The 17,167-nt window shown below is 36.5% G+C and overlaps 1 protein-coding gene across 1 annotated transcript in view; it reads right to left on the minus strand.

Annotated features, from left to right (window-relative positions):
* Window positions 1-9,215: 9,215 nt before the first annotated feature.
* LOC129729075 (shematrin-like protein 1) overlaps window positions 9,216-17,167 on the minus strand; it is a 40,005-nt gene continuing 32,053 nt past the window's right edge. The window contains exons 2-3 of the mRNA XM_055687556.1: window positions 9,762-10,047; window positions 9,216-9,597 (exon numbers count right to left, since the gene is read on the minus strand). Coding sequence (XP_055543531.1) covers window positions 9,362-9,597; window positions 9,762-10,047 — 522 coding nt within the window. The 3' untranslated portion in view covers window positions 9,216-9,361. The remainder of the gene's footprint in view (window positions 9,598-9,761; window positions 10,048-17,167) is intronic.

The following is a 17,167-nucleotide window of genomic DNA, read 5'->3' on the forward strand; positions in this document are numbered from 1 at the left end:
TGAGGTATTATTCACAAAACTACGTAAAACATGCAAAATTATGACTTTTTATGCTGATTTTGCTTCTAAATCAAAATATAAAGCGATGACATGTGATATTTTTTCATTTAAATGTTTGTTAACATTCAGGAAAGACATTTGAGAAAAAATAAAAAGTATGTTTGAAGATGATTTTTTGTATACAGCACAACAATATTGCACGCTAGGTTTCTAATAGCGTTCTCGATTAACCAGATTAGTTGAGAAAATTCGTTATCAATATTGGTTTTAGCACATTTTGCATGTTGTATTATAAGTACAAAGATACACCGTGCCCCAGAGCTGAGTTGAAAAAAATTCCAGTTCGTTATCACAACCGTGTGGGAGCCAATCGACATAGCTAACCACAGAGCCACGAGGACCACACACAGAATACAGAATACAGAAAATTACCTGAAAATACTTTTTTTTTTTTAATTTATACGTAACGTTCAATAATTTGTGTTTTTTCTCAATAAAATGTTCGTTGTTCTTTCAACATCTAAATTTTTTTGCAGAATAATCCATGTCTCGAGCATAAAAATTTTACATTTCTGATGTTTTCGTAGTTTTGTGAATAGTTACATATTACGGCATTCGATTTACTTTTGTACTTTTGAATATGATTTTTATTAGAGAGCTTTTAACCAGAAGGTCATTCAGCCCTTAACCTAATTTTTTTACTTTTTTTACGTAAATCCAAACTAGAACTCTTGGGACATTCAGCTGGAGGAAAGGTTACGATTCATTGGTTTGAAGAGGCAGCTTAAGCATTGAAAATTATTTATTTTTTGTATTTTCTACGAAGTTTTGTGGATTAAAAAATAGCGACTTTCGTTTTTTAGGAAAATAACCTAAAGTGATATTTGGCCAACAATTTCAACACTTCCGAAAGTGGAACTTCATACGGCATTTTATAGCGATGACATGTGTTTTTTTTTTCATTAAGATGTTTGCTCAGAAAAGACGTTTTAAGAAAAATAGCAAGTATTCGATTACTAAATTTGAGATACTTAGCACAAAACTACGTTAAACATGCAAATTTATGACTTCTAAAGTGATATTTGGCCAGCAATTTCAATACTGTCGAAAGTGGAACTCCATACGTCATTTTGAAGCCCAAAATCACAAAAAACAATCCAAAATGGGTATTTACGTTCTGTGCGTTCTCAGAATATTGAAGTACTTGAAGTGATAATGAAAGTATAAGATGTGAATTATACTTTTGAAGTGAGTTGAGCTAATGCAGCAATGAAATATATAAAAAAAAAAATATTTTTGAAACCTTTGATCCCGAGCATCGCCGGGAACGTTCAACTAGTTTACAATAAATACCTACACATTTTTTACGTATTGAAAGGCGGTAAACCGTCAAAGTGCTGAAAACGACTGAAACGACTTCTCCTTGATCGATAAATGATAAATGAGTCTTATCTCCTTTTTAAACAATCAAATGAAAAATATAATACAAATGAAAGAGAATGTCATGAATAGAATGGAAGCAAAAGAAGTGGTGATCGGTTCTGCAGACTTTAGAACAATTCTGCAAAATCGTCCTATTTAGTGATGAAAAAGTGATATTCATATGAATTGGCGCGTTATCAACTACGTGAAATTTTGACATAGAATAGGTCTTACGGCAACATATACAGGTCCAACTTCAATACAGGGATCCAACTTTGAAAACCGAAAACATCGAGAGCGTCACGAAAATTGTCCAATTTCAAACGTTTTAAATTTAGTTAGTTTCCAACCGATTTCCGTCATTTTTACAGCAATCGATTGGAAAATCATCTAAGCACCCGTCCAAATGCAGAAAATTGTAAGCTGATTTTTCGAACTATTGTACTATTGAAAATTGTTGAACCTTGTCGAAACGTAAATGTCAACCTTTGATTGGTTGCTTGCTGCCTTTCCCTAAAAAGGACGACAGAATGGAGTACCTAGGTAGCCGAGAATTTACTCGTTGGGCTATATAAGAGACTGCCTCTCCTCAGGCAAGTTCAGTTTACTAGCAGCGGCGGACAGTAGCAGCGATGGCAGTGGCCAAAGGCGGCGTGGAGCAGCAGCGGGCAACAGCGGCGGTGGTTGTGGTTAGCTGCAGTTCTTACCTTTTTCAGTTCGACTTCCCTTCGATCTGAGTTGGACCCCACCATTGAGAAGCCACCATCATCCAGTGTGTATGTATATATAGGGTGTGTGCACATATATAACGTGTGTGAATATCTATAGCGTGTGTCGCTAGCATGCGTGGCTAGCTATATAGTGCGTGCATGTTTTTAGCGTGCGTGGCTTGCGTGTGCATGGTTATAACGTGTCTGTGCATGTCTATAGCGTGTGTGGCTTGCTATATAGCGTGTGCCATGTCTATAGCGTGCGTGGTTTGCCATGTAGCGTGTGTGGCTTGCAATAAATCATCCAGAATCAAATAAAAAATTTGCCATGTTGAAAAAACAATATTTAGTTGTCAATAAATTGCATTAACAAACACTATTAACCTCTTTTGACTTCAGCTAAGCCTACTATTTGCAGCAATCAGTTGTAAAATTATCTATGCTACCGCAAAATGCAGAAAATTGTTCGTCTTAAACCTATTTAACCAGGAATGCACTATTGGCCCTGGTCTATAACCTCTTCGTAGCCACTGCTAAAATTAAGCTATCTCAGTGCAACTTGATACAAAGCACAGCCTCAAAGCAATGTAATTTCATTCTTGTTTTGAATACGGCAGCCAGTGAAACTGCATAGCTGCACATAGCTTCTGCTGTTGTTCATTGTCGTCACCGGTGCCGTCTGTACAGGTAAACGTCAACTGAAGCAGAGAAACCATTAAATTGAGTGTATTTCCAAACCTATTGAAAGAAATACATTGTCTTAAGACAGGCTGTCGTATTCTACGTTAACCCTGTGGTCGTGTCTTATAAACAACCTCTTCAACTATTTTTTATCGATATTGCTAAGGTTAGTGGTAAAAAAAAACTTAATTTGGCGAACTGTGTCGGATCATGACGTGTACAGGTGTGAAAATGCAGGGTGAGCGGGTGGATTCCCTTACGCTAGCATACCCACTTGTACTCTGGACCATGCTTCCTTGACACACAGTAAGTTTTGTTTTTTTTTTGCGATAGTAGCAATATCTTGTTTGTGTCCTAAATTGGTTTGGAGGGTGCTTTTCTGGGGTTCACATTTTTCGATCTTCAATTAGTAGTCTGTTCTGTTATAGAAGCATCAGTGAAATGAGAGAAGATTAAAAAACTCCTGTGGTACTACTGATTCCAAAGTCAATTTTAGCTCAGTTCGTACCTGCAGGAAAGAAAACCAAAAAAATCATTAAAATTCAAACTAATTAATTTTTGAAACGAAATTCTTCTACGTGAAATCGTTCCATTGATCGAAATGGCTGCGAAATCTCTTTTCTTTTCTTTCTTCAAAACGTTTTTCATAATTATGTTCAAATTAATAAAATTTAAATACGTCGTCGATTGACAGCAGCGCTTCTATTAAAAAACTTAAATAATTTCACCTTTACTTTGAGGTTTTTGTCAGGTAGATTGACAATAAAATGAATCTTACCTCGATTCCTATTTCTATTGAACTTTGATCGAATCAGTAAAAAGCACAATTATGAATGAGAAAGGAAATGTTAGTTATAGCTGGGCAAATCAAAAAGTTCACTTAGTAATTGAAGAATCAAATCGCCAGCACGATCATACTCATTCTTTCAATCCAATTTTTTTCAACTAATCTCATTTTATTAGGAGGTCGCCATCCGCTTAGTACGAACACCGAAGGGCGGCATGCCGCACGAAACCAAGAGGGACAATAAGATTTAATTCAAATTCCAATTTGCTTGATTAATGACATCTAATTCGATAGAAAGTCGAGATTTCCATTTCTTTTGCGTCCCTGCAACGCAGCTGTGGGCCCTCCTGGTCAAGCAACCAAACCAATAGAACGAAAAAAGTTCCCCAAACGTGACAAGCGAGCGTGAAAACAGAAGCGATACCACATTTAATGTGACAGATGGCAGGACAGATAGGTTCCGATCGGGAACGCTACCGTAGAAAATTGCGACTCTTACAAAAGTCGATCGTTTTTTTGACGTAGGACTACGTCTAACCGCACTATATCGAGATACATTCTGAGGAAACTAAAAACCAAGATGTAAGATTAACGGAATGAAAGATTTCAAACGGTAATACTGATGTAACCACATGATGGATCACAATAATCAATATGTCGTTGGATTGATAAAATGATGGACAATTTTGTGATTCTTCATATATCATTGTTACTTAATTGTTAAACAGTGAAAATTGATGAAAAGTTTCAAGGTCGTATTTTTACGAACAATGTACCAATCACATGCGAGCACTCCTGGCACAGACTTCATGAGTGGACACCAACTGCCTGCTATGACAACCTCTATTCAGTGGCAAAAAAAAATTGACAGAATCTCCCCGTCCCAATAGGTCAACTAATATTTGCTTCTATGAACCTAGACTATTTTGATGTCTTGAAAGTAAAGCTTTTTCGGAAAGTTCTTAACAACCTCCTTTATCAGACAACTAAACGATCTGTTGTGAGAATGTTATTAAAACTGATGTCTTGAGGGAAAACATGCTGACACAGGCAACAGTACTGCACCGAGCCATGTATGAGAAGACAGTCGCTCGTCGTCAGTGCAGTAGCACTAGATTGCCATTTGTGTGCAGTCAAGCCAAGTGGAAACAATGTAGCTGCTGTCGACGTGCAGTGGTGCATGTTCGCACACTACGCTGTGCGACCGGGGATAAAATAATTCTTTACGCAACAGTAGGGTAGTTTGGGGTAATTTGGACCCCTGGGGTGAAATGGACAGGTGCTTTATCTTGAAAAGTATTACATTTTTGGGTTCCATGTACTACTTCATCCTTTCCTTGAACTACTAAACCCTAACTAATATAAAAATTTCATGGTTTGCTGTGACAGGTGCACCGCAGCGCCAATGTAAACAAAGGAAACATCAATAGTTGATTTTGCTGTAAGTTTTACGCTTGTGTATTTAAGGTTTTTTGAGATTTTCTTCGTTGTTTTCAGTCCAGTTCAGTCAGCCGTGTTTGTCTAGTAAAAGAGAACATTTTAATGAAAGATTGCGATAAGTTTGACCGAAAATAGGGGAAGGAATTAAGTTTTTAGAAAGGCGTCCTGTTTGGGGTAAAATGGACAGTTTTTTTTGGGGTGCTATGGTCAGGCGATTTGAAGTAAATTCTTTTGTCGGACTGATGCCGCGGGCATATAAAAACGAACGGATAGACGGCGAACTGACAATGAACTGTAAAAAGTGTTGCAGGCTCTCTGGGATGATTTATCTGTACAAAAAGTGTTTTCAATGCCCCACAGAGTGGCGGGTTTCTGAACAAAAGTTGGAAAAACCTAATTTTTTTTTAAATTCTTGAAAATGACGTATAATGTCAATTTTTGGGTGCTGAACTGATTTCTGATGCTCGAAAATGTTGTTCCTCTAAAATGCCGTTAAACCTTTCTTATTATCAGATTTATTTTTTTGTTCAGATCATGTTCAACATTTGTATACTTGTTCTTTATCGAAAAACTTTATACCCGTATTTCTTTGTTTGGTCCTTAGTGTGATCCATTTTGGATTAAAGTTGCCAAAAATCGGCAATCATTTTTCAAAAAATTGTAACTTGTGAGCCGTTTGACCGATTAAAAGAATTAATGGAAAATTTAAGGAATTTGATAGGCCTTTCAAGGAAAAATAAGAAATCGTACGTCAACGTACATTCGTTATATATTTTTCCGTTTCGCGAATTCGGGATTAACGGATTTGGAACGACGATATGCAAACCGGGACCCAAAAATTTGAAAAATACGGTTAATTTCGTATAGGCTGTTGATTATCCGATCATTCCGAACTGTTTCACGAGACTGTACGGTACACAAGAGTTCTGAAAAATAACATAAATTTCCCCTTAAAACGAAACTCGTTGATCCAAAATCAGATCAAAACTGAGGGAATTGGTAATCGAAGTTAAGCTCAAAATTGTGATTTTCGAACATAAAAATCATTGAAATTTCCTGACACAGCAACATTCAAAGTGCTGCCAAAAATTGATATATCACCCGATTCTCATGAAACTTACATCACACATACACTGACACACACACATACACACACATAGACAGACACACACAATCACACATACACATACACACGCATACACACACTCTCACACACACACACGCGCGCGCACGCACAACACACACACATGCACACACACACGAACGCGCGTGTGCGACACACGATCGCACTCAGTTTCTAGTATGAATAATTGGAGAAGGGAAATTTTTTTGGCCTACTGTGGAACCACTGTGCAATGCCTAAGAATTGCAGTTATCATTCCGTATGCCTGATACCACCTCCTACTGCGTATCAAGCAACTATTGATACTATAAAACTCACATTTTTTACCCTGTCCATACACCCCAAACACTGTCCATATTACCCCAATAGCTGTCCATTTTCACCCCAAACGATTTTTTTATGTCCGAAAATCATAATTTTTAGTTTCGTTATTTTTTTTTTGTTCTTTTGACCTTAATATCAAGGTTTTTTCGTGCAGAAACATAGAAAACAGATCAATATTACTATAGTACATTACGTTTATGGGATAGAAAAAACAGGTTACGAAATAACAGGAGTTTTCCTTAGGGGGTCCAAATTACCCCAAACTACCCTATATCACGATGTTGGATGTTGCATCCAATATGTGATTACAACTGAACGGATTTTGACCACCAATGCTTTGATCGAACGACGACGGTTGTGATACAATAATTGGCATATCATTGTACATTGTACGATGAACAGTAAATTAGTTAAAAGTTCAGTTGAAATCCACTTCTTCTAGTTCAGTTTCTCAGCTTTCAACCAATCACGAGCTCGCTTTATATAGCTGCAACAGATGTTTTCTCATCGTTTTAAAGTGCTTATTGTATTACTACCTCTGAACAGATTTCAAACACCGATGTCTTAATCGACAGGTAGAATATTGCGAAAGATTGTTATATAATAATTAAAATATCTCTTCAACGTAAGTTGTGTTAACATTCTTCTAATCAGAAGCTGCTACCCCGTTGCTCGTTTTCTTTTGGTTGTCGTGACGAGTAGATGGCATGTGAACTGCAACCGTAGTGATTTTCATATCCATGTTTAATGATAGAAACTTCTTTCAAATTCCTAAAATTAGAAGTTGCATTGGGTTGCTGACTTTTTGAATACTACACTCTGTTTTTCTCAGATTTATTTAAATGACCAACTATAGGCTATTTAAAAGACAATAGAAAACCAATATGCTGCGTAAAGATTTTTAAACAGATAGTTCAGATAGCTCTTTTAAGCTGTACTGATGGTTATATTTTTCCAGTTAAATAAATTTAATTCAATATGACAATCCTAGTTGCATTACGCGGTTGTGGTATAGAGAAAACCCAAATTATATGCATCTTGACGTTAGGTTAAACATTCATATTCCTATTTTTCAATTACAAAAATATTACATCAGCATCTGCAAGAAAATATTACTAAACATATAAACACAACCTGTCGCACAACACAACATATAAACATTATCGTGTAAAGATACTAAACATATGAACACAACCTGCCATTGCCAGACTTGTAATTGAACAACATAATGCAAACATCAGTTGGAGAGGTTAATGTTGTTTATCAAACCAAGCTAGGTTTATTTTTGAAGGAAACAGATGGATGACGTTTAAATATGGCATTTTGATGTTTGTCTTTCCATTGGTATCTTAAAACTGATTAATTTTTTTCTGGTTCTGCTTAATGAATAAATGTTTCAATTGGCCTAAAATGAAAAAAAAACGACTGTTACATGTTACATCCTCATAAATTCCAATGTTAATTTCAAAATTTTTGTGAATATAGATTTTGCACTAAAAACTGCAACTCTTTATCGTCACTTTTCCAACGAACTTGTAAACTTGTTGTTTATGTGACTTCTTTGCTAAGTAGTTGTAAGAAACTGACAATGATACTGCTTTGAAATCGGTGAGTGAGCTATCTTTCACAAGCGCAATTGAAGATGAAAGGAAGTTTGCTTTCTACTAAATCGTTCTTAATTAGGACCTATATAAAAAAATTCCTTTTCGCGTGTTGAAGAAATTTGACTGCATTAGGATGAAAGGTATTCATCAATATTAAAAACAGTATTTGTTCTTCTTAAATAGATGTCTGCAAATAAATAATCTATATTATTTTTAAAAATGAACGCTTTTCTTTTTATGACTTTCTGGTGGCATATGACCTTAACAATATGTGGCCACCAATGAACTAGTTTTAGGATTTTAAGTAGTAAGAGGTTCGTTTGATGGATTTAGGCTCAATAATCTGAAAGTATCTGGAACGCAACGTCCGCATGAAGCCTTCAACGACCTAGACACTTGATATGACCCTTCCGAGTAATTAGAGGTATAACACGGTATTAAGTACTGCTTTGATCATGTCTATTTTGGTTTCGGTTTCGGCAACATAATGGACAAAATACCTTTCTCTTGGTGGTTGTTGAGTTTGAATTGTTTAAAAGCAAAACAAGAAAACTATAAATTATGATTAAACATAACCGTTCGTTTTTGGCTTATGTGTGCCAAAGTCAAACCGTGTCGAAAGTGAAACGTGGTCAAATCGAACAAAGTCTGAATTCTCTAAATGAAATATAAAACTATCGTAGTCCTACGTCAAACATGCGGTCGTGTCTTGGATACCACCCTCGTACTATTTTTTTGTTCCATTCTATTCCATTCCATTCAGAAACTTTTTAATTTATTACTTCGCTCGTTTCAGTAAACAACAGTCTGTTCTCCGAGCGGTTGGTTTTGTGTGACGGAACTGTCTCCGTGGTTTATTGAGTGTATTGAAACCATTCCCCCGACTGACTGCCGGACATGATAAAAACGGTGCGGACATGAACCGTGAAGTGGAAATCAAGCTGGGGAACTTTTTCGAAGCAGGGATTATGAGATTATACGCTACTTTTCGGCTGAATCAGCAGCGCAAAATGGAGATTCTGGCATTTGGGGGACCTTTTTGGGGGTGGAATAAGGCAATGAAAATGGTTTCTTTTTGTTCCGATCTCTCTACTAACCAATGGGAAGAAGAGCACGATAAGCAGAAACCCATTTGAATTTTATTATTGTTCAAAATACAGTTTGTCATCACATTTGCATCCACAGTTTACATGCTCATAGTCAAGTTATACATAAATAAAAAGTAACACTATCTACAGAATGGCGGGAGCGTTTTCGAGCAATCCGAATCCTAGTACAAGTAGCCTCCATGGTAACCGGCTAGTCCAGAGTATCCGAGCGCTGCCGTACCGTAGTGTGGATAAGTCTGAACTACTTTACTGTACGAAGTGGTAGCCGGTTGGACAACTTTGGCATAGCTGGTGGCAGCCGGAAGAGTACCGTACCCTAATGCCCCATAGCCAGTACTGTAGCCGGGATAGAAGCCATGGTAACCATATTTACCGTATGCATCAAGTCCGCCATAACCTGCAGGATCAAATATCATGCATATGATTAAATTCTCTCTTCAACAGTAATTGAAAGCTATAGAATTTAATTGAGCAAATTGAGTGCATACCAAACATCCACCCTCATTGGAAATGTTCAAAATGTCAGCGACGTGTCATATTCATAATCGGGTGCAAACTTACCGGTACCAACGTGGGCCGTTGGAATTCCCGTGTAGCCGGCCTTGAACACAGTGGTAGTGGCAACCGGGGCAACGTAACCAACCGGATGGTAACCAGTCGTGTGATAACCACTGGCCGTGTAACCGAGCGGGCTGTCATAACCCAATCCGGTCAGTCCATATCCGTAGCCTATTCCTCGCTTTTCGGTCTTCTTGTTTGCACTGGGTTCGATCTCAGCCGCCGACGGGATGGACGGATCCACTGGTACCGCACTGACCAAGCAGATGGTGGAGAGGGCAAATAGGGCCTGCAAGGATAAGTTCGAAGAATACATTTGCGTTAATTAGTTTCATTTATTAGAGCATTAAATTATGATTAGCGGAGCAAAATCTGCCGTGTGACAGCTAGTTACACATCATCGTTTTATTCCACAGTCGTAAGTATGGGACGGATTTTGAAGGTTAAAATCCGCTCTGAAAGATATATTTTAGCTGATCAGAACATACGCGAAAGCTCGATTTTTACCATTTTTGATTTGAATTATGATACGCTGGAGGAATTTTTCAGACCTAAAAGTAATTCTATAAAAGGGCGTATGCATTTTAGCATTGGTTTTTTTCAGCGCATTGTAGTTCAAAAATCTTTGGTTGTGCAGCAAAGCTGCCAAAGAACGAATGACGTCTATGAAATAGAACAAAACCAATATGTCTATGGTTCTTCTCATACTCAGAAGCCTCTGAACACTTCTATGGTAATCGGTTCAGTATTTTTTTTTTGAGTTTATAGAAAACAGGAAGTCAGACATTCACTTTTATAAATATAATAATAAATTGCATCTCATAATACTTTTTCCACTCTTCTTCAACTTCTTATTGATAATTTAGAGATTTCGAGTTGTCTCGATATCACTATAATTGTTTTTGCTAAAACAGGTCAAAGCTCCACAGGTCCCATGTAAACTCTCTGCGAACACTGCAGTAAACTAAACATGTTAGAATGTCACGAAATACGAATTCCCATCTATAAATTTCACAATGATCGGGAATGTCCACGGTATCCAATGAAGTCCCGAAGGTCGTCTCGTCTTCGGGAAAAAAGGCTGTGACAAAAATAAAGCTCGGCTCTGATACAGGATACATGAACTCTAACCTTTACTTTGAATGACTACAGTCATCAGTCCTGTTGATTTTAGACAAGCGCTAGCACAAAATCAACCGCTAGACGCAGTCCTCTACTGATTGAGAAAATGGGATTATTTTGCTGTTTATTCCTCCGCATAGAAGTCACAAAGTGTAACCGTCACTCTGGGAGAGCTGTTTCTGCATTCCAAGTGGCTCAATTTGAAATCAATCCTGAAATTATCAATCCTGAAATTATACAGATCAAAATTTTGCTACCAGTGCTGTTACAAATATTGATCAATCGAGTAATGAAAACGTCGATCTGCAACCATTAAACCCCAGTTCGAATCCGGGACCATCTGACTCCAATTATAGATAAGCAACGGAACGATCTGCATCATAGAGAGCATCCGCGGGATCAAGCGAAACCACTTGTATCTCTCAGCAACATTGTAGAGGCTCTGGAAACAGCTTACTCAGAGCATTGTTCGTTCCAAAACGAAGAAAGCCCTAGTAACGACGAAAGGAAGATCTACGATCTGCAGTAAATAGGGTGTTGTATCATGATCGGACCATTTTTTTATATGCCAGATTTCTTCGAACAAAAAAATGTGTCTAATATGTAGCAGCATAAATAACTTCTTCTGATGATGTTCAGAAGGTTTCATCCAGATTGCATAAGTATTACTTCTATTAAAAATGTTTTAAAAAATGAACTGTTTTCGAGCACAAATTGCCCTTACAATTGTTATCAAGGCTTGTTTCCAAGCAGTGATTTAAGAATCAAATATTGCAGTATATTTTCCAGTAATCTGTTTCTGCAGCATCTCAATTCAATGTAGGAACACTTTTTATATGAAATATTTGCTTTAAAGTTGGAATTATTGGTGAAACGCGAAGGCCTGTTTTGTATCATGATCGGACCAGCCTACTTCTGAGACATCACCGTTTCACTTTGCTTATGCTTGATATACCCAATGAAGGAATTCACGTTTAATTCATTGGAACAGAACGTAAATGATGAAGCTTATTTTCTATAGAATGAAACCTCACAAAAACGACGTAAGGTTGACTACACCAAAATATAACTCAGTGTCAATCTAATTTAAGAAGCACTTTTTTCCGCAAATTTTCGACCAGTTTACGAGAGAATCATATATTAAATATATGTAAGTTTATATTTGTGAATGATTGGTTGTCATAGCTTTCATCGAGGCATCTCAAAGGCATCTGTCTCAGCTTTTTAAAAACGCTCGGAGATACCAAATACAATGACGAATATGACTAAGGTTTCTACGAAAAGATTTATGACATAGCACCGATAACTTCCTTCAATTAACCTTAAACTGTGATTGAACTATTGAGCAGTATGAAATTATAGCTTTTATTCTTTTGAACAACTTTATCAAATAGATACGATAGCGACTAACAAATCAGTTTGAAAAAATAACAGATAGTGCTTTCGTGAAGAGATAGCTAATCTCACTTAATTGAAATCACATAGTTAGTAGCGCTTTCGCGAGATATTTTAACAAGCAGTTGAAATGTTAAGAAAATATAACGTTTTTAGGAGAACGGTTGGTTTAAAATAAGAGGAAAAATGAAACAAAGTAAAGCTTCTGAGTGCTTAACCAGAATGGACAACAAATATTTTTCATTAAATACATACATGAAGCGTAAGAGAAATAAATGATCTTCGAATTAAGTTTAGCGGTAGGGCTTAAGAGCTTCGTCTTCTCGAAAAATGTCCTCATACAAAATTTCAGCTCAATCGAACTTCGGGAAGTAGTACCTCAAAGCGGCCAAAGTGTCACTTTTTTGACTGATGAAGTTCGATATCGAAACTTTTTGTATGCCGAATGTCTAAGAAATGTATAAACCTAAATTAATCCACCTAGCGGTCAGACTCAGCCTTTCTCATTCAAACTTATTATTTGTAAAAATAGATTTACATGAATGCTTAAATCCAATAAATGTTTATCCACTCTTTGGGTTCTAAAATATTGATGTTGTAATTAAAGTATAAAATATGAAATTTGACGTAGTGTTAGTACTTAAGAAATAGCGAAATAGAAGCAATGACTCCTAATTTCGAACAATTTAATCACGAGCGATGCCGGGAACGTTCAGATAGTACGATACCACATTTAAATCATGTTGAGGCCATATATATTTATCGAAGCAAGTAAAGTGTTGAATAGTCTTTGAATTTCTTTTCTTTCTAAAACTTTTAAACAGCATATCAAATTGTTATGAAGTTTGTTATTTGTAAGTTTGAGAGATGACTCATTTGTATGACACTAGTTATGTTCAAATAAGTCGTGTAATACTTGAGATAATAGACTTTCGTTGTTTTACAAATTGAAAACATAACGCTTGCTTAAGTTTGATTGCAATCAAATGATAAGGTAACGTATGGGGCAGCCAAACTTTAAAACCACGTGTTCAATCATAAGTCATCAGTTAACCCTTAACTAGCCCGTTCATCTGATATCAATATTGTTCAAATCGGTTGTGTAGTTTCCAAGATAACGATGTCTCGAGATTTTCACATTTCGATACATTACAGACGAAGTTACAGTCCGATTACTGCAAAATTCAATAGGGTGCTATGAGGTAGGTAGACCTTTTATTTGATACTAATTCTGTGGAAATCGGGTCAACCATCTCTGAGAAATATGAGTGAGTCCAAGTAAGTTGTCTTGGAATATGTTTCTTTTCATAGCTGGATTTCACATTTTTAAACATAACAGGCGAAGTAATAATCCGTTTGTAAAAAAAAAATCATTAGGGTCTTATGGGGCAACAAGACCTTTCATATGACACTAATTTTATAAAAATCGGGCCAGCCATCTCTGAGAAACATGAGTGAGATTAAATAGTCTCCAGAACACGTTTCTTTCCATAACTTTTGAACCACATGTTCAATCTTCATAAAATTCAAAAGTCAAGAGTTTTCAAGGTACCCCGTTCATTTGAAACTAATTTTAATCAAATCAGATGTGTGGTTTCTGAGATATTGATGTTTCGTGATTTTTACACTTTGATACATAACCTCTAAACTAGAAATCAGATTACAATAAAATTCAATAGGGTCTTATAGAGCAACTAGACCTTTCATTTGCAATTAATTTCATTGAAATCTGTTCGGTCAGACCATCTCTGAGAATAGTGAGTGCGAAAGAAAGGTGCACATACACACGTACACACCCACACACAAACATATACACCTATGCATGCTTATATGCAGAAAATGCTCGATTCGTCTAACTAAGCCGAGTAGTATATGACATTCGGCCATTTGGATCACTTTTCTACCTTTTAATTAGCCAGTGATCGTTAGGAGGAAGTCAATATGTTTACTTTCATTATGTGATTTCACATTTTCATGAACAACGGACGAAGTTACAATCCGATTGCAATGAAATTCAATAACAACTTATGGGGCAACTAGACCTTTCATTTGACACTTATTTTGTGAAAATCGGTTCAGCCATCTCTGAGAAAAATGAGTGAGTTTAAACAACCTCAGGATAACTTTTCTTTACATTACTTTTGAACCATATGTTCAATCATTACGAAATTCAAAAGTTAAGGCTTCTGGAGACAGCCCGATCATTTGAAATCAATTTTATTAAAATCGGTTGTGTGGTTTCTGAGATATTGATGTTTCGTGATTTTTACATTTTGATACATAACCTCTAAACTAAAAATCCGATTACAATGAAATTCAATAGCAACCTATGGCGCAACTAGACCTTTACTTTGCAATTAATTTTATGAAAATCGGTCCAGCCATCTCTAAGAAAAGTGAGTGAGAAAAAAAAGTTGCACATACATACACACACACACACATACACACATACATACATACATACAGAAAATGCTAAGTTCATCGAAAGAAGTCGAGTGGTATATGACATTCGGCCATTGGGACCCCTTTTATACCTTTGGTCTTTCCAGTGATTGCTATACCTTTCTAGGAGAAAGGCAAAACGTCGAGATCTGGTGTTATCTCGAATAAAAAAATCGAAAAAACACCACTTTCTGAGACTTAGAAATTTTTGTGCTGGGAAACTCATTTCACTTGTCACATTTCACTTCACTGTCAATCTCACTCCACGGAGCTAGTTTTTATCACCTCACTTTAGATGGAATCGGGAATAGGTCTCAAAAAGTGAAGTGAGTGTGGGAGTAAAATATATATTTCACCCCCGTAATAAGTAACATTGGCTGAATATCGCACTGAATATGAGCTGTCACACTTCAGGCATAAAACTTAGAGCATTGCAATATCCGGCAAAGTTGTAGTACTATTTGGGAACTACAAATTTGTCGTACATCGTTTCTCAAAATTGTAGTGGTGGAGTAAGCTATCGGTAAAACGAAACGGCAACCGAAAAAACACCCAGAAATTCAATAGGCCAACATGCCGTATTTGAAACTCAAATATAATTCATAACGTTTTCGAAATAATATAAAAAATGTTCGAAAATATTTTAAAAATCACGAACAAAATTGATAAAATCTGATTTATCAAGCCCAAACCGAACACCATGCAAGTAAAGCCCAGCACGCGAAGCGGAAAATCGCTTGAAGTCTCAGAAGCACACTGGTCCGATTATGATACATTTTTTGGTCCGATCATGATTCACCCTGATCCGATCATGGTACAAAATCTATGATCAGGAAAAACGATATAATTAAATGAATTTACGTCGGATTTGCTATAAATTGTTATTTTTGTAAACTAGACAGATAGGCTTCTCCGATAAATGTATTTTATTCAGCATTCCATGTAATATTGATGGTGAAAATGTGACATGAAAAGCGATGTACCTTGAAAATAGTCTGAATTGGTCGGATCATGATACATTACCCTAAATCGCGACGAACTTGTTGGCACTGAAAGAGAAAACATTTGAGGAGTATACCTTTAAACGTCGATATTTTGTTTACCAATCATATAGCAATTTTTTTCATTCCATCGGGTCAGTGCAAATCTACCCAGGAATCAAGAAACGACATTGGGTTGAAATCAAGCGAATAAAGAAGGGTTTTAACCGAAGATAGGCTGACTCCAGGACACATTCAGGCTTTCACGGCCTCAATATTTCATTCAGAATGTTGACAAAACATATCTTATTTATTAAAAGTGCACAAAGTACTAAAAATAAACGTAAAGTTTTTGATTTTTTTATTCTAGAAAAATATTCATTCGAGAATAAAACAACTGACAGTTATGAGACGTATACTGTATTTCAGCTGTTTTAGTCTAAGCTAACCCAAAAGTTGGTATCAGAATCCCAAGTACCAGAATAAATGAGTGGTAGAAGAAAGATGTATGAAGTTTGACAGCCACACGAGCCTCTTGATTAAACAGTACATCCAAATATTAATAAACAAGTATATATAAGAAGAAATACCCAGAGGAAGAGATGACCGGTGAGCCGAATGAACTGTGAAATGAGCAAAACTAATAAGAAAAGTAACACCACATGGAGGGATGCCATCATAAATTAAAAAATGGCGTCTGAAGTCGAGTTTTGGCTCCTGTACATCGACCCGATAATTTTAGGCTATTTCCGGAAAACCTGGTTGAAATATCTGATTAATTTGTATGGGAGACCTCCTTCCACTTTCAGAGTATGCTGGAGTGTCAAACCACCATAGAAATATGTGTTTGGTTTGTATAAAAACCCTCTCTTTCAGAGGAGGAAGGAGTGTCGAACAACCACGAAAATATTTTTTTTGCTCCAAAAACCTCTACATGCCAAATTTGGTTCCATTTACTTGATTAGCTCGTGATTAACTTGTGAAGAAATTTGTGTTTCATTCTCATCCAGTAGAGGGAGGGGTGTCGAACAACCACGAAAATGTTAACATGCTCTTAAAAACTTTAACAAGCCGAATTTGTTGTATTTGCGTGCGAAATTTGTGTTTGATTTGTATGGAATCCCTCCCTTTCAGAAGAGGGAGGGTGTCATACCACCATGGAAATAATTTTTGGCTTTAAAAACTTTTATATACCTACCAAATTTGATTCCATTTATTTTATTAGTTCACGAGATGTGCAGAAATCTGTGTTTCATTTGCATGGCACCCCTCCCTTCCAGAATAGGGAGGCGTTTCGAACTATCTTAGTAACCTTTTCCGGCCCCTAAGATCTATATATACAAATTTCCCTGGCGATCGGTTCAGTTGTTTTTTTTTTTCGAGTTATGTTTTCGTGATAGATTTTTGTTTCCATGATATTGATTTTTCTGTTTCTTAGTGGCGTAGTCAGGGGGTATATTACACTTTATT

Source organism: Wyeomyia smithii, chromosome 3 (genome assembly GCF_029784165.1).
Source record: "Wyeomyia smithii strain HCP4-BCI-WySm-NY-G18 chromosome 3, ASM2978416v1, whole genome shotgun sequence".
Lineage (NCBI taxonomy): Eukaryota > Metazoa > Arthropoda > Insecta > Diptera > Culicidae > Wyeomyia > Wyeomyia smithii.